Below are 18,742 nucleotides of genomic sequence, written 5' to 3'. Positions count from 1 at the left end.
AAGCATCAATAATTTCAATGCTTTTCTGCAGTTTATTAAAAAATATACCAAGGCTGATTGCATATTAAAAAAAAAAAGCTTTTTTTATTATTATTTCTTCATTAAAATCTTCCTAGTTCTCTAATAATGTGCACACTATTAACGTTGTTTTAAGGCTCAGTTGAGCAAAGGGATTATTGTACTTGTTTGCCAGATAGTTTGAGAAATAAGCCTCCATTTTCAAATCTACGTCTATTCAAATATCAGTTTAAATAATTGCCATTTATGAAGCCCAGTGAGTAGGTTAATTAATGTAAGAGATAAATTGGCTCTTCATAAAAGGACAATGTACATTTCTCTATACATGGAATAAGGGTCAGTGGCTTAATAATCTGCATAGATAAATCAAGAAAAATAAAGTAAGAAAATCAATTTTGCTCATATTACCGTGTTAATACCTTGCAGAGCTTGATGAGATAGAACATTTGTTTCTGGTTTGCAGGTTCTGCAGGTAATCGATAAGACACTCTCATGTTCTGGGGTATCAAAGAAGACATATATCTAGCCTGGTGTTTTCACATTCCCCTCTCCTGACCTGGGTGTGTGAGGGGGTGGTGGTGAGAGTAGGACTACATTAGTATTCTGCTGACATGCATATAGAGGTAGAAACAGTTTCTCCTTACCAGGGGAACAATCAGCTTGGCCATTTCTCCTTCCCTTTGCTCAGCTACAAAGCTGAAGTAATTGGGTTTAATTTGAATGTTTCGTTATCTGCTTCAGATGAAGTGCCGGCCGTGGGTTGGGGCGCGTGGGTGTCCATTTTTTCTTTATTTATTTTTTATTTCTTTATTTTTTTTCTCCTGTGGAAAAGACATTTCCACAGCACCGGGGGGTTGCCAGAATATAATAATACAAAATAAAAATAGGAGAGAAGCAAGAAAGGGATAATTTAAAAAGCATACCCCCCAACCCCCGCCTTTCCTCGGCAGAACATTTTGGGACGGTTGCTGTGTGTCTACAGAGAAGCATTGGCCCCTGATAGCATCTCCATCTGATCTGGAAAATGCTGCTGCCTGCCTGCAATCGTACTGCAGCCTTCCTCTCCCAATCCTTATCGCACTCTCTATCTTTGTCTTCTTTCTCATCCTTGCTTTATCTCTCTCCCTCCCCTCCCGTCCCTCTCTCTCTCTCTCTAGCCCACGTTCCTTGCCTGCCTCTCTATGCTCTCTTATCTCTCTTGCTTCTCTGTTTCTCTCCCACTCTCCCTCCCACCTCCCATTCCCCTTTATCATTCCCACCATTGTCTCCCTGTTCTCTCCTCTCTCTATCTCCCTCCTTTCGCATTGCATGTTTCCTCTCCTTTTGTTTAGAAAACAAAGCCGTTCTTGTGAAATGTTTGTATGGTGAACTATAAGTTTAATTTGTTTTGTTTACCTTTTTTGGAACCTCTTTTTTTTGTTGATGCAGAAATAATTAAATAACCATAATATGCAACAGAAAGAAAAAAAGCTGCCACACTGAATTCACTGGAATTGCAGATTGAGCCAAGTCAAAAGGTTGATACAAAGATGCATTAACGTCAGCCTACTTTGTATCATGATAGGTGATAAAATGCCCTCTAAACAACAACAAATGTAGTTGCACATCATGAGGATTATTATCAAAATTATTCAAAAATTATCAAAAAGAATATCACCTTGATTTTGGACACATCCCAGTCAGGCTTATACTCTGGTCATGCCTATCTCTAATTCAGTATAAAATTCCACAGTGTATGAAACTCTCAATGAGACTCTATTCTTGTGTAGATATCAGTCAGTGTGCTTTTTCCTGAGCAGAGTGCTAGAGGGCAGAGTTGTAACCAAGCTACTACAACTGTGACTCGAGTCGAGCCATTTAGGAGTAAAGACTCAAGTCTAGTTGAGTCAGTAAAATTGTCCAGTCCTTGCTTGCATCACTAGTTCTGACAGTCTTGATTTAATCTGATTATTTGATTACAGGAAATCATAATCTACAACTATCTGTGCTCAATTGGGTTGTGTAATGTACCGCGGGGCATGGGAACAGGGGACCCAGTTGTGGTGCTTGGTAGAAGTGGTCAGACAGGTGTGGGTCGAATACCAGCAGGACAGGGCTACAAGGGCTAGGCAAGGACATGGTTGTGGTAACAGGCAAGGGTCGAATGATCAGGCAATCAGGGGAAGTGCAAAGTCGTGGTCGGGAGGTAAAGCAGGTGGTCAAGGAATCAATGCTATTTCAAGGCACTGGAAGACTGCTTGGGATTGTAGCTAACACTGACAAAACTTTCCAAAGTGTGAGAGACAATGAGGGGTTTATATGTGTAGCAGAGGGAAGCAAGAAACCTCGTTGGGAGGTGCAGAGCGAATGGGAGCAGAGGGTGAATGAACAAGTGCACATGGTGTTCAGGAATGTTGATTGATTGATTGATTGATTGATTGATTGATTGAATGAAGGGAGCTGGGAGAAGTGACTGGTAAGGAAGGGTGATGGCGACATCTAGTGGGGATATGTAGAGGTGCATTTAGACAGGGATTGTGACTGTCTGTTACAATGTGTGTGTGTATCAGTCTGTGTGTTTTTGTATAATAGTATGTGTGCGTGTCTGTTAAAATATGTGTGTAGACTGTGTATGTCTATATCAGTATGTGTGTGTCTCTGTTAATATCTGTGTGTATGTGTGTGTTAGTGTGTGTGTGTGTGTATGTGTATCAGTATGTGTGTGCAAAGGCATAGGCTTGATTTCAGAATTGGGGGGGACATGCATTTTGAGTCTATGGGTTGTGAGGGGGGGTGCACGTACTTGTCAAGCAGAGGTGGTGTGGAGGGGGGTGCATAGTTGTAAAAATGGGGGGTATGCGCGTAGTTGTCAAGCAGTTATGGGAGAAGGGGGAGGGAACGCATAGTTGTCAAGAGGGACAGAAAGCCAGTTATAATATCGAGTGGGGGATGCATCTTAAACCTACCCCAATGTGTGTGTGTCTGTTACTGTGTGTATTTGCTAATCTAACCTGAAGAAAAAAAACACACACACACAAAAATAATGAGCTAACAAAACTAATTTCTGACGTTTCAGGTTCAGCTCCAACGTAATTTACTGTATAACAATGGACAGTACTGTACTGAATTGAATTAATATTTTAAAAAAATGTCCCAATACAACACACCAGCCTCTAATACCACCACCTAGCTGCAACACAAATATTGCTGTACACTAATGCAGTACTATTGCTTGAAATGACTGATATGGCTGGCATGTATATTAATCAACAAACTATTACTTACTATTACTTCTTACTGGTACAGTTATTTAACTAGTAGGGATGTTAATTTTAGTTAAAATATAGTAAATGTTTAAACAATAAAAATAAGAGCTTAATCGCTGCCCTGACTTTGCTGTCACTTCTCCATCTTCTGCTACTAATTCTCAAAGTCTCTTCAGAATGGACATTGCTGGCATTGGCATGGCCACACTACTACCGGATAAGTCGGTTAGCTTCCTAATAAAGTAAACCAACATTAAATAAACCATAGGCACAGAGGAGAGAAAAACAAAAACTCCTATGGATGGCATATAGGAGAAAATAAATCTCTGAGGGTCCATGGCTTAAGGCAGAGGTCCCCAACCGGTCAATCGTGATCTACCTGTCGATCGCGGGACCTCTCTGAGGGGCTTGCCAAATGATTTAGAAAATACAAGGAAAATAGCAGCTCCCCCCAATAAGGCCAATAAGGTTTTCTAAGCGGTGTATCAAGATTTGGCGGTCAATTGTGTCAGAAGCCACACTTAAGTCTAGTAAAATAATAACAGTGGCATGCCCTAAGTCGGAGGACTGAAACACATTGTTTAATACTTTAATACTGTGGCCTGAGCGGATGCCTGATTGAAATGTTTCATGAATATTATTATCAAATAAAAAAGCAAAAAAGCTTGCAATTGGTGTGCAACTACTTTCTCTAGAACCTTAGACAGGAAGGGAATGTTTGAAAAAGGTCGGTGATTATTTTATAGGATTCGGTAACAGATCCTGAGAATAAAGGCATTCATAATATTGTGTATTAGGTGAATAATTAATGGTCATGCCACTGTGTGTGTGTGTGTGTGTGTTTGAGGGAAGGGGCAGAGTTAAGGGCTGTAATCAGTCCTCTTCCATGAAAGTCTGATGTGTTCCTGCTATATATCATTGGAAAGCCCCGGATGATCTCTCTCAGTTATTAAATGTAATATTATGGCCCGGTTCCATTGCAGTATCCATTGACAGAATTATGACTATTCTTTAACAATTGAATTGTGATAGTTATAATCACTGCTTGGCTTGTTTTCTTACCTTGCCCATAAAGAAAAACTCTCTCATATGTCCATAAACAAGGCTTTTAATCCTTATTGTTTGTTGTCAGGATTCTGATATGAAAGTAATGAAGTACTTTAACATGTTCATTTCTCTCTGTTTTATTACATTAGCAAATTATGTTTTCTTAGTTCTTCCTGTTGTTACATCCCATACTGTTCTTCTAAATAGGCTATTCCATTCTGAATGTGTGGTAGAGGACTATTTGGTAGTACACAGGGTTCTGGGCACAATGCCTAAGTGTCAAAAGATGGTTCAATGATAATTTGCTTCCCATTGCACATCGTTATCAGCTTTGAAATAAGTCTTTAAGAGGATTTAGAAATACTTTCAAAAACCAGAACGGGAAGAGAGAAAGGATTGATGGTTCTTCGGCAGTAAACAAAAATGTAAGACCCCCCAAGGGAACTGATGGCCTTGTAGGCACAGAACTTATCTTGATTGTGTCTGAGCTTCAGGATCATTCCACCTCATCTTACCCCTATCATTGAAATCCCAGTGTATAAATAGCTAGTGGCATAAATATGAGTAGCCTTGTGCATGTATTTATGTGCTCCAAATGCTTAAATATACACTGACTTTATTAGGTAAATATGAAAATACAACTCAATTAATTGACAGCACATTTATTTGCAACAAGTGACATGGTGAGATCAATTCCAAAGCACCAAAGACAGACAATTATACGATTTGTACTTGATAAGTTATTTAAGGTATTTGCTTTTTTATTTAGTTATTAGTGATATTTACAAACATTAAAAGCAATACAGATGCCTGGGCTCATACTGTTTGTTGTCTTTAAATTATTTATCAGAGATGTAACACAAGGACTGTATCATTGAGGGGTGAATAAGAGAGGTTAATTTTTGCTTATGAGTTTTTCTAGTCTAGTGTGGATATATATTTGAGCTCCATGACAGCTTCACATCATGATCCCTTACAGACACAAATTGTGTTCACATTGAGATGCCCTCCTGAGTGTGTGTCATTGTCCATGGCAACATCCATGGTATAATAACTGCATTTAATTGCAGCATTCAACAGTTTTAACTTATTAACATTAAACTGTAACCATTGTCATCTATGTTTTGTTGTCTCTTATACACTGTGATTGCTGTCCATGAATAGGCTTGTTCAGTAAACTACTTCCAGTGATGCCAGCAAAAGATATGTTTTACAAAATAACTCATGTCATTTTATAACTTTTCTTCTGTATACTAGTTTAGACTGGGGTGATGTTTTTGTGTCAGTTTTGAAGCTATTCTTTATATCGCTTTTTTATGATATTTCCTTTGTTTGTGAACTCCTCCAGCAACATTATATTGGAATACTGATTCCCATCTTCTGCTCTTTCCTTTCCAGGCAGAGACTCCCAGCAAAAAATGTGTACTACTATCGCTGCCCAGACCACCGCAAAAACTATGTGATGTCGTTCGCGTTTTGCTTCGACCGTGAGGACGACGTGTACCAGTTTGCCTACTGCTACCCTTACACCTACTCTCGCCTGCAGCACTATCTGGACAGTCTGGAGCACAGGAATATGGACTACCTGCAGAGGGAGTTGCTGGGGCTCAGTGTGGTGAGTGTCTAAGTTGGCATCTGGCTTTTTGAATCCGCTTCGCGATGTGTTATGGAAGCTGTATTATGGTGGTTTCCTCGATCCGGCAGGTACATAGATCTTTTTACATCGAACTCTCAGCTTAATCCCTGACAAAGGTAGCATCATGGTGTTACAGTGAAGCAAATCGAATTTTGATATGTCTATGTGTTTATTGCTGCTTTGCTTTCACATGATCGTGTTATAACATTGTAATCATGATGCTTGAAATGCATTCTCAGAGCAATCCTCTGTGTTACATCGCTGTTGTAATCATGGTTTACCAATTTCAATCTGTCACTTAAAGCACAGCATTTGGAAAGACTGAAACTCGCATGAAAATACAGCCAAATTGGTAATTGTTCAGATCTGAACAATATTGTTCATTGTAAAATATATTAAAAGACATATAGTTCCTGCTGTACCCTGTCCATTGATATCAAATTAAATTAATTACATGTTGCACTGTTTCTTCAAAAACTTCACCATGCCACTTTTACTGTTCTTTGGGTTTCGTAAGTTAGATCTCCATCTGAACTGATTTGCTGGCCAAGATACACAGAATTGTTGACTTCAAGTTTCTTGTGATGTACTTCAATCTTAGTTTTAACAAAGCTGTTTAACTTTGGTCTTAAGATTGTTTTGAATTTCAAATATAGATACACTTTTTGTAAAAATAAACATTTCTTAATCTCAGGTTTTTTTGTATTGCTGTTTTGTTTTGAGATGTTGTATTGCTGGTTTTATGCTATATGTCGAAATGGAGGCACTTTACTGTAAAGTTGGTTTTCACAGCAGTCTGGAAAACCTGTGCTATTTTAACATGTTTAGGAAAACTTCACATGAAAGTGAAAAGTACATTGTGGAGAGGGAGGATATCATTGCTGAATTTACTGAATAATAATCACAAACAAACATTTTCCTTGAAACATGTATGGCTGGGATCAGTTTTGTGATTTTCATTCAAATATAAATGGATCTTAAAACCTGTTTTTATTATTTGAACTGTTGTCTCACTATTTATAGGGGCACGTTTTTTGCCTGTGTTAATTTAACAACAAGTTTATGAACACATACATACATTTAAAATTATTAAAAATTCAGGTCATAGGCTACTATTGAATATTTATTAATTACATCTGCTAAGAGTTAAATGATTATAAATGCATCAACAGATAATGTTGCTCTATTGATAATTGATGATGTGTTATATGGAGATCTATTTTTAAATGTATGCATTATCAAGATCTTAACCCTTCAAAAGAGCTGAAACTGAATAACTAAATTAATTACTGTCTATTAACTAACAGTTAGCATTAAAAACTACACGATTCTTAAAAATGAATACATGCCCATTAAAACAGAGAGTAAATGGACTGTTCTAATCTAATGTCAATTGGGTTTCTCTGCATTATAGTAAATGTTGCCCCCCCACAAGCGCATGCACATACTATGTCAGGTTGCTTCAGCAGTTGACAATGTCTAATATTCCTGCCTGCAGTGCTGTGCTGAAGCAGCTTTGGTCTGACTAGCAGCAGCTACATGTGAACAGTGTTTATAATGCAGGTCGGGAAGACATAAAACTAATAATAATAATAAAAAAAACTAAAGAAGGGATTAGTATGCAGAGGCAGAGAGACATTTTATTGCCTTATTTGTCTCTTCGTTTTTTTATCTGCAGTTCGGTCGCTTTGGTAATCCAGAACCTTATTACACCCTTGCAGTGGCTTAATGATGAGCAGACCTTTATCTCTGGGGCCATAAAAGATCTTGGCCCTCCCATGGCCTCAGAGTTATACAGGAGATATTCAGCCTCTGAGATGGATAGAGAGGTTTGTTCCCTTTCAGAGTAGTGAGCAGAATGTAGTTTTATACTGTACAGAGAATGTAGTTTTACCCTCTCCCTAATATAATGCTTTAATTAAATCACACTTCTAAACTGTAGGAGCAGGGCTTCTCTTCAATTTGGCAAATAATAACTGCAGTATATTACATAATAATAAAATATCCTCAATAGAATTAGGAGAAAACAAGAACACATCATTTTCTGTGACAGTAATCTTGGAACATGAATAATGCTTTTGGCTTTTAATACTCCATTGCAGAATTATTGCTTTCTTGTACTTTCCTACCCTCTGTGGAATATTCTGTGGTTGTTTGTGGTTTTCTTACTATTTGTCAGGCTTTTAGGTGCTTGATATGAGGTCACTGGTTGGCCTTTTAAGCAAAGTTCGGCCGTTTGAGAGCATGTACTTGACTATGTGACATTCCTTGTGTTTCATTAGGATTTACACTGAAACTCCAGCTCCTGCTATTTGTTTATTGTGGAATAGCATAAACACTGTTAATGACTACCGAGGGATGATTAAAAAAAAAATACACCCTACCTGAGAGACAAAAGTGCATGGAGACAGAACGACAGACTAAGCAGCAGATCGACAGACAAGCTGATCAAAACAAAAGTGCCTCAAGGGTTGCTGCTTTAATGAAATTCTCAGATTCCATCCTATAAACAGCGACACAATAATATCAGGCTTAATTGTATGGCCTCATTTCAACAAAATGCAAAGATGGATCATAGCTGTGCCTGTAATGGGGAAGGTCTGCTATAATTGCTCTTCTGGGATAATAACAAACACTTAAATTGCATATTGCCTTATGCCCCCTCCCCCTCTGTTTCATTTTTTATTTTTGTTTTTATAGCAGCTAAACCTGCCACAGGGAAAAGCAATAAAAGCCCCATTTGATGACTTGTGTGCTGGACGAATAAGCAAACAGGTCTTACCACTGATCCCATCCAACACATGCATTGTCTTTTTTATTGTTAAGATGTACAGTACGGGATGTTGCATTTTGTATTTTCAGGGGTGAATTCCCCAGTATCCAATATGCCATTAAAGAGGGGGAATTAAAAGAACCTAGGGAAAATTCTGATGGAATAAAGTCCATTCCCTCACAGGTAACACTCAACCCCTGTATCATGTGTTCTTTGGAGCTCCCCATGCTATATAGTCCCAATGAGAGTTGTCACCCGTAGAAAGCAAACCCTGTTAAATAGGTCAGCTGAACACTACTATTTCTTCTTCTTCTTCTTCTTCTTCTTCTTCTTCTTCTTCTTCTTCTTCTTCTTCTTCTTCTTCTTCTTCTTCTTCATAATAATAATATATCATTTTAGCAATTAATGTATGTGCTTTATTGTGTTCTGGAGTTATACCTTTAATAATTAGTACATAAAATATGTCCACTATGCACATGCTAATGAAGCTCATCTCAGCAGCTGAGTCCCCCTTTTCTGATCAATCAAATTAGAAATCGCTGTACTGTGGGGAAGACCATAATATTGGAGCACCTTACCCTTCCTCAAATAGACTGGGAAGGCCCAATCCGAAGTATGTAAGCTGAAACTGAAAAGGATTAAGAGGATTATGAATTTGTCAAAATACCTACAAGGGGTGATATGCCTTTTGTACATAACCAAGAAACAGTGAGGAGGAGAAATCCATCAGGGTGCAGTGATCAAAAACATGGTTACTGCAAGACAGCAAAACCTTAAAGATGAAAATAAGTGGAAATATTCAGATTATAGTGTAACTATTCTTGGTTACAAATAGAACAACCCTACTGATATTGAGGGAGAAGTCAGACATACCACAGATGGGTGGGAAATGAGCCTAACTAATTTGCATGTCAGCTAAATATCTATTTTGGAAACCCCAGATAAAAGATTTAAGATTTAGATTTAACCTAAATGGAGTTAATCTAAATATCTAATTCAAAGTTCAATATGTAGTGTTGAGTCTCTGGTTAAATATAAACTCAATATTTGGTTTGTGAGTCCTAGATTTAAGATTTAACCCAAATGTTTATTTATTTCAAAACTAAATATTTAGTTTGTCAGTCAGAGACTGAAGATAAATACATACATATTTTAAAACTGTAAATATTCATCTTAAACATCTAAGTATTTATACATGAAAAACACTGGTTAATTATTTACATCTGGAAAAACATACAAGATTTAAGTTAAAGCTGTAGAATAAAAGACAGATGGAATCAAAAGAGAATGGATGGTTACATTTCAAACACAGAGTGTATGCCTCCCCAAAGTAAGTAAATGACAGTGGTTGAAATGGTTTAATGGAATAATCAGGAACACATATTATGTGAAAAGGAGCACTTTATGGAGAATGCTAAAGGGACCAAGAAACATGAGAGCGCACTGAGCCTGAGCCTGAAGACAGATAATATTGCCATAGGGCCTAAAACTCATATTAAACATGTTTCCAGCTGTACAGTAGCAATTGAAGAGTGAAAGACAAGGCAACGGCCCACATTCATAAAACTATTAAAAAGATGAAAAGCAAATACCCTATGGTACCGCATTTTTAAAAACCCTAATCTGGTCACTTTGAAACAGCAGAATGGGGTAAATCAATATTACTTTCATATTAAATGAGTGTAATTTCGGGGTGGGGCAAACCATGAGTATCTTGAATTGGGAGTTCTGTGTGGTGTTTTAGAAAAGACAGTTATAGTGCAAAATTAGCACTATCAAAAATCAGCACTAGCAACAAATCACGACAAATCAATAGTGCTATTGTTTAGAGCTACCTACAATTTCTTACATTAACTTCAATTAGCACTGTGAAGGTTTTATTCTCATTAGGAAAAACAGGTATAAACTGACCACAAAAGTAAACGTTTCATACATATGGCCCAAGTTTGCTAAATATAAACAATTTAGAGAATGAAAAGCATATATCATATATAGGTAACACTTTACAATAATGGGCATTAATTCCTCATGAATTCTGATAGTAAAACACAGGAAAAAACACATGAATACATGAAGTAATTCTTGTGAATTCAAATGAAATTAATTTGTAATTCAAGTATGTGAATTTGAAATGATTTAAAGGCTTTTATTCATATGGAATTATTTTTTAATAAATGAAGTTGATCATACACTGATCAGCCATAACATTATGACTACCTGCCTAATATTGTGTTGGTCCCTCTTTTGCCGCCAAAACAGCCCTGACCCGTCGAGGCATGTACTCCACTAGACCTCTGAAGGTGTGCTGTGGTATCTGGCACCAAGACCTTAGCAGCAGATCCTTTAAGTCCTGTAAGTTGCGAGGTGGGGCCTCCATGGAACGGACTTGTTCGTCCAGCACATCCCACAGGTGCTCGATTGGATTGAGATCTGGGGAATATGGAGGCCAAGTCAACACCTTGAAGTCGTGATTCATCAGACCAGGCCATCTTCCTCCATTGCTCCGTGGTCCAGTTCTGATGCTCTCGTGCCCATTGTAGGTGCTTTCGGCAGTGGATAGGGGTCAGCATGGGTACCCTGACTGGTCTGCGGCTACGCAGCCCCATATGCAACAAACTGCGATGCACTGTGTGTTCTGACACCTTTCTATCAGAACCAGCATTAACTTTTTCAGCAATTTGAGCTACAGTAGCTCGTCTGTTGGATCGCTCCCCACGTGCATCAATGAGCCTTGGTCGCCCATGACCCTGTCGCCGGTTCACTGCTTTTCCTTCCTTGGACCACTTTTGATAGGTACTGACCACTGCAGACCATGAATACCCCACAAGAGCTGCAGTTTTGGAGATGCTCTGACCCAGTCATCTAGCCATTACCATTTGGCTCGCTCAGATCCTTACGCTTGCCCATTTTTCCTGCTTCTAACACATTAACTTTGAGGACAAAATGTTCACTTGCTGCCTAATATATCCCATCCACAGACAGGTGCCATGATAATGAGATTATCAGTGTTATTCACTTCACCTGTCAGTGGTCATAATGTTATGGCTGATCGGTATATATATATCATGTCTTCACACATTAATTCATGTTTTTCACAACCCCCTGGCAAGTGAGTAAGAGGGTATGAATTCATTATGATTCATGGTTATTAAGGGTCTTCTTTTCTCCAGTATGTTCCTCATAAATTCATGTGTAATTCCTTTGCAACAAATGGTGTTAATCATGTGTACAAATTGAGACTGGCTATATGAATAAAAGCAAACAAAATATATGGATTCATCACAATTTTTAATTTTAAAATGTATTTATATTATATATATATATATATATATATATATATATATAATAATCACTGATGGTAGTTTTCAATTGTACCCCATAACTAGGATACTGTTAATGTAAACAGGTACATTAGGTTGTTCTTGGATCACTGAGCTATTAGCAGTCAAACAAGCCAAATGGGCTGAATGGTCTCTTCTCATTTCTACATCTGATTTGAAAATAATTTTCTTTGAGCAGCCGTGGAACCCTCAGTGAACAATGACTTGGGCTCCTTTTAAACTTCAATGTCCAAACCACAGCAGTCTTCCCTCCATCTCTACTATACTGCATCTTATATTCCTACATAGTGAAGTAAATGATTGATGTTCGTATTACTTACTTTCCATTGCCTTGCAAATATTGAAGCCCAACCATTTATTTTGGTTGCAGAACACAATTTCTGAGAGCACTATATTGAGTGATTATGAATTTAAAAAAACCCAGCTCATGTACTTTTCCAGATTTGCTCGGTTGTGTATTATTTTTTTATTTTCAAAGTTTAACCATGCTGCATCAGTGTGGTTTTCATGCAATACCTTTTTTGTTTCTCTGCTCAATGATCAACCCCCCCCTGTTTTCTGGCACTTAATTCAATGATTTTCCAGTGTGCACTGCAAACCCATAGTCAAACTGTTTAAGTCTTTCTAAACTAACACTTCTCTCCAGAAATGAAAAAGGCTTCTGTGAACAAAATTGATTTTATTTATTTATTTGTTTGTTTATGTACTGTATGTATATATGTATGTTGCTTTTCCAACATCTTTACAAAGACATCTCTAGGAGAATAATGAAAACATTGACTTGTCTTTTAAGCCTAACTGCTTTAATTTGATTTATTTACATTTTATGACTGAATAGCTGATCCAATGCAGTGTATGCTGAAAATACAGAGGTTCTACCCATTAAAAGATTATTAAATCAATTATAATTAAAAAGTGTATATTTCTTCATGTGGCTTAACAAATTGAAAATGCATTTATAATCTTATATTTTTATTTTATTTACTTTGTGTGTTGTCAGCTTTCGAAGCTGGGCCTGTCTCTTTCAAATACATTTTCATTGATACGCTTGTACCATTTTGGAGATACAATTATTGTGGACACTTGTAATCTATATACCTATTTCTGTAGAATAGCTCAGTCTCTTATTGAAGAGCTGTGGCTTTTATTTGAGAAACCGGTTAACCAAAAACGTTGCCCTTATGAAAATTAATAATGTGACAAATACGGGCTCTGTATTTTTCACTTCTACTTTATTTTCCTGGATCTTTGGTGATGTCTTGTGATACAAATGAGACGCAGGACCACAGCAGGTGCAATTACAATGGTTGCAGATTGTTTGTTTATTTTCCATTCTGTGCGTTGGCTAAGACAGAGAGAGACCAAAAACAGAACAAATGCAAATCTATTACACAGGGCTCTGAAATACTTCATCTGGATCAAGCTGGTCTCCACTCCACAATTGGCACACTGATCACTTCTGGTGTATCTGACATCTGTGGCTTCTTGGGCGTCTGCGGGTTCAGGTTGTTAGCAGTTACAGTTGTATCAGATCCTCCGATTTCTGTAATAGCTGGTTTGTGGGTTTTCTTGCCTTCAAGTATGAAATGTACAGGATGACTTTAACAACATACCTTTCATAGGTCATGTGTTGTGTTTCATCCTTCTTGAAGTAGCAGGGGGTCATAGTGGTGGGCCAAGTCGGCTCATTTGTGATTCCAAATTGTGTGAAAAAAGGGGGAAGTATGTTCCGAATTAAAGAAAATAATCTATCTCATCTCGGAATAAACATAACTTTGTCTTGCAGAGCAACCTACATAATTTTGTGTCCTTAGTACTTCAGGCTTCTAAGCTCTTTACCACTAATTATGAATTCAACATATACTGGCAGTGGTTATTTCTTATATAGGTAGTTTTCATTTCTTTCTTTTATTCCTTGTCACCATTATCTTTTCCTCCCTCTAGTGTTCAGATTGTGCCTTAAAATATATTTGCTAAATAAAGCTCAGGTGTACCTATTCTATGGAGGCATATAGAGGACTTAATTTAAATGTTAATGCAAAATGTAACATCATTATGCAATCCCACAATTGCATAATCATGTTCCATTTATGCATGCATTTTCATATACTAGTATGCACATTCGCTGACAATATTAAAAGGTTAATGCCAAAGCCAATTGCAATTGCATTTTCAAAGACTTCCCCCACTTTATGGTGGACTTTATTCAAATGATAATGCATGTATGAAAAGAGAAAAACAGTGCCCCCTCTTTGCAAATACATGTCCCAGCTCTTACGACATTTTCCGGACACAATGAAAATACAATGTCAAATGCTATTGTAAATGCATGATAATGGGAGCATGGGATCTGAGGAACAAAAACATGTAGCCATGCACTAAACCAAGAGAACATGTTTTGAATTGTCTGTTAAAATGTTAAAGACATAAAGCAGAACACAAGCTGAAAATGCTGGCACTGGAATAAATAGTGGAGTCAAAAGCTATTACACCACAACTTGTTTTGTTTCTTATGTCCTGATATCAAAGGAATAGCTGAAAACCATTATTTATCTTAAATTATTTATTGAGTTTTCATGAAGGAAAAAACACTTAATTCATATTCACCAGCTGAGCTTCACTGAGCTAGTAGAAAAACTACTGGAGGAACATAAATAGTGGCAGAACACTGATATAACAAATTAAGATTATCATTACTTGAGCAAGACCACAGGATGTTAATATAGACATTGCAGGACTGGGAGAAAATGCTCAGACTGCTTTGCCTGATATGGATGAATTGGATGAAAGTGTTTTTTTTTGTCATGTGTCAATAATTGTGATTCGTGCTGTCTTTTTATTAGAGCAATTAAAACACCAAACCAGGCAGGGGTGTTCAATCCTGGTCCCAGCAAGCCCCAATCCACTTGATTTTATTGGTCATCCTAAATCACCAATTTCTAAATACTGGAAATACATGTGAGTTAATAACCAATTAAGCAAGTCAACCAAGGCAAATCTTCATTCAGGAGGCTTCAGGTATTCAGATAGTTGCTCCAATAGTTTCTAAAGGACTGAATTTACCAAACCACCTGCTTCATTGATCAGAATGAAATACTAAAATACTTAAATACTTATAAATTGGTGAAACGAGGGTGACCTTTAAAACCTGCTGGAAAGGGGCTCTCCCGGACCAGGATTGAACACCCTTGAGTGTTTGGCTCCTGAGTGATGCATCCTGAAAAATGAATCCACTGTAGAAGGTGATCTCTAATCCAGCCTGTGTTATTGTCATCTATCTCCTGGGCTGCTCAACACTCTTGCTGTTTTGTACTTTATTAACTATGCTTCCTTATGCTCTTAAGTACTTGTTAGGGCTTCTGTAATTTTATTGTGCCTCCCCCTTCCTTTAGCACATACCTATGACTTATTAGCTTTATGTACTAGGATGAATGCTTATTGCATTTTTACTGATTGTACTCCTACAATTGTGTAATGCTTTAAAATGTTTATTTTGTAAACTGTATGTCACCCTGGATAAGGGTGTCTACTAATAAATACATAAATAAATACATAATAATAATGAACGAATCCTCTCTTGAGCCAGTGGTACCCAAGCTCCAAGGGAAACCAGCATTAGGCCACCATGTCAACACTTACAGCAGCAAGGCCTTGATTTAAAATAGCAACATGTCTGTAATTTGCAGGTGTTTGCAAGGTGCACTGGGCTTTTAGCAGGTGCCACACAAATAGAAAAAAAGGCAAGTCAAAATAGTAATATCTAACGCAATCAGACAGGGAAAAAAAGTTAAATAATGGGATTAAAAAGGAAATGACCACAGAATAAAAAGAGGTGACAAAATATTTTTTTATGTATTTATTAATGATAGGTGTAGACAAGGGAACAGGTGTGAGGTAATGGTATATGCTTTAAGGGTCTCTACAGAGCATTGCTGGGATCTATGTGCGTAAGATTTATATGATGTAGTTTAATTTTAGATTTAATATATTTAGCCCATTTTGGCTTATCTGCTTGCAGTAGCAAAAACATATAGAGCAGTTACCTTGGAACATGGAACAGCTGGATTTCAGAGATTGTTTTCTTTTTTAGGGGGATTGAGCAAAACAATGTCTCTCCAAGAAGGGTCAGTAGCCATCTGCTACGTCGAACAGGGAAAATCTTTTGTTTAATGATTACTGGACTCAAGTACAGTGACTGTGGGGGACCTTGTCATGTGGCCAGTTTGTGCAGAAAGATGAGAAGCTCCTGACTGATAAAGATGGTGCACTAGCAGACTGCTAGTCTTATCTCTATGTGTTTGTACACTGCATGCCAAGATTTAATCAATAGCAGTTCTACCTTCCTTGAAGAGAGAAGGTCAAATTCAGATTGTAGTGCAAGTTGTTGATTGTAAAGATCAGAGAAGAGGGACTGGGAAAATTGTTATTCTATTTGTGAAATGAGGTTACATAACAGATTGATTCCTGTTCTTCTGTAGGTTGGCTAAAATAGCAGATAGGTGCTTTTAACTGGGAGTTGTGTGTTATTGGGGTGCCTATCTATCATTAATATTGTTTATGTTGCAGGCCAAGGAAATTATGCAATATTTATCTATTTCACAGTTAATGGTCAAGCTAAATAATAATAATAATAATAATAATAATAATAATAATAATAATAATAATAATAATAATAATAACTGGGATCAGCCAGTGATAACCACTTCAAGATCAACAATTATACAAGGACTTAATGGAAACTGAGTGTAAAGGCATCCAGTACAGAAAACAGGACCCACTTCTTCAAACAAACAATTGTGGCTATTGGAGCAAACGTCTTATAATTGAAGCTAAATTATTCAAGTCACAAGCTACCAAATGTTGGGTTGAATTGCTACCACACATTAGTAAACATTCTTATGTTTATTTGTATCATCAAATGTATCAACATTCTAGATTTAACAATAACAATCTTAACTCAATAAAGCAATCTTGTTATACCTGTAAGTCAGGGTGAAGCATAATTGTGCTAAAATGCTCTAAAATGATGCACCACATCAAAAAATAGGACCCTATTAAGTTATTTAATATTCCTACATATACGGTAATGTGAAGCTTGATAATAGTGGTTTTCAGAGCACAGTGGCCCTAAAGAGAAACCAATTGCAGGAACCATTTCATTCTAGTTCTTTAGCATCTCTTCCTCAACATCCTGCCATACTAAAAATCGAAACCATTATCATCTGCATCGCCTGCTAATGTGCATTATAAAAAGTGCCCAATAACATAATGAGTGTGGACTGAATTTTAGTCTGAAGGGCCTTTTTTGAGTCTGTACCAAAAAAATCTGTAATTATGTTTATAGTCCCTGGACCTTTTATAAAAGAGGAGATAATGATCTTGCACTCTAGTTCTTTGGGGAAATTAGGTGTTTCCATTGATCTTGTCATATAACAGTCAAGTTGCAGCCAGTGCTGGTGTCAGTTTATAGCAAGGAGGAGCAGAAGTTTACATCCAGTCAATTGGGTGTTAAAGTATATCAACCAAGCCCATGCAATCAAAGGGCCCTTTTATGTAGACCAGTGTGACCACCAGACCTCAGTATAGTTGTTCAAGTGAATGGGGCTCTGTGACTTCTAAGTCAAAGACATGCAGATGCATTGAAATTGTCTAATTAAAGTCAGAAGTGCAGTGACTGCTGAACTGGTCAGTATAGTTTAAGAGTTAAGCCTGAGGACTGGGCTGGCATCTGGATTAGGGGGAGATAGTATGACCTTCTGGTTTGAGCTGAATGGTGCCTGTCAGTGTATAGAAAGTGGACTGATAGGAAACATAGCCATAATACAGCAGAGAGACTGTCACACAGATTGATTAGACCCTGAGAAAATATACTCAACTGGTTATAAATGAGGAACAGCAGTCTAAGCTACTGGATTAAGTTGAGGGCCGAGGGGTCAGTATGATTTAGTCTTTCCAGCTGCTTAACTGAAAGATATTGTCATAAACTGTTACAAGCCTGGGACGTGATGCTCATGTTTGCAGACTGACAAAGGAAGCCATTCATCTTCTTTGATGTACAATTCAACACAACACTAATCAACGTGGCTTTTTTACAGCCGTCAAACTCAATGACCTTAGCTAAATATTTCTTTCAGGAGTTGTTGAAGAGGATGAAAGTTTCCTAAGAGCAGGTTGCTTTGTATACAGAGGCCATAGAGAAGAAAGGTGAGGTGTGAAATGCTTATTGACAGGAGGAGATCACCCCATGTCCTCCAGTCTGGCAGAGCTCTGTTTTTCAGACACAACATATGGCTCCAGTCTCAGCTCTCTCCCTAGGCCAGGACATGATGGATCTCTTCAGTCTCTTCCCAACCTCCTGTGCTAACTATAAAAAAGTCAATGTCCAAGGCTTCTGTGTTGTAATTAATAAACCTGAAGGCTGATGACTACATGTCTGCATCGTTCATTGGTGATGAAAGCTCTTTGGAGCTGTTTAAGGACAATAATCCATCCAGAACACACCAACTCTTACACAATCCCATACATTTTTTGATCTGACAGTTTCTGCATCAAAGATAATGACATTATGATAGATCTGAATTCTCTATCCACTATTTTTTTAACCTTTTTGCTAAATCTCAAATTGCAAATGAATGTATTGCTGTATATATATATATATATATATATATATATATATATATAT

General features: G+C 37.4%; 1 protein-coding gene across 1 annotated transcript in view; it reads left to right on the top strand.

Annotated features, from left to right (window-relative positions):
• agbl4 (AGBL carboxypeptidase 4) overlaps positions 1–18,742 on the top strand; it is a 764,316-nt gene that overhangs the window by 416,089 nt on the left and 329,485 nt on the right. Inside the window, exon 5 of the mRNA XM_066692363.1 lies at positions 5,709–5,925. Within this exon, the coding sequence (XP_066548460.1) occupies positions 5,709–5,925 (217 nt within the window). The remainder of the gene's footprint in view (positions 1–5,708; positions 5,926–18,742) is intronic.

This window comes from Amia ocellicauda, chromosome 19, assembly GCF_036373705.1.
Source record: "Amia ocellicauda isolate fAmiCal2 chromosome 19, fAmiCal2.hap1, whole genome shotgun sequence".
Classification (NCBI taxonomy): domain Eukaryota; kingdom Metazoa; phylum Chordata; class Actinopteri; order Amiiformes; family Amiidae; genus Amia; species Amia ocellicauda.
This window is presented reverse-complemented; position numbering and strand designations above follow the sequence as displayed.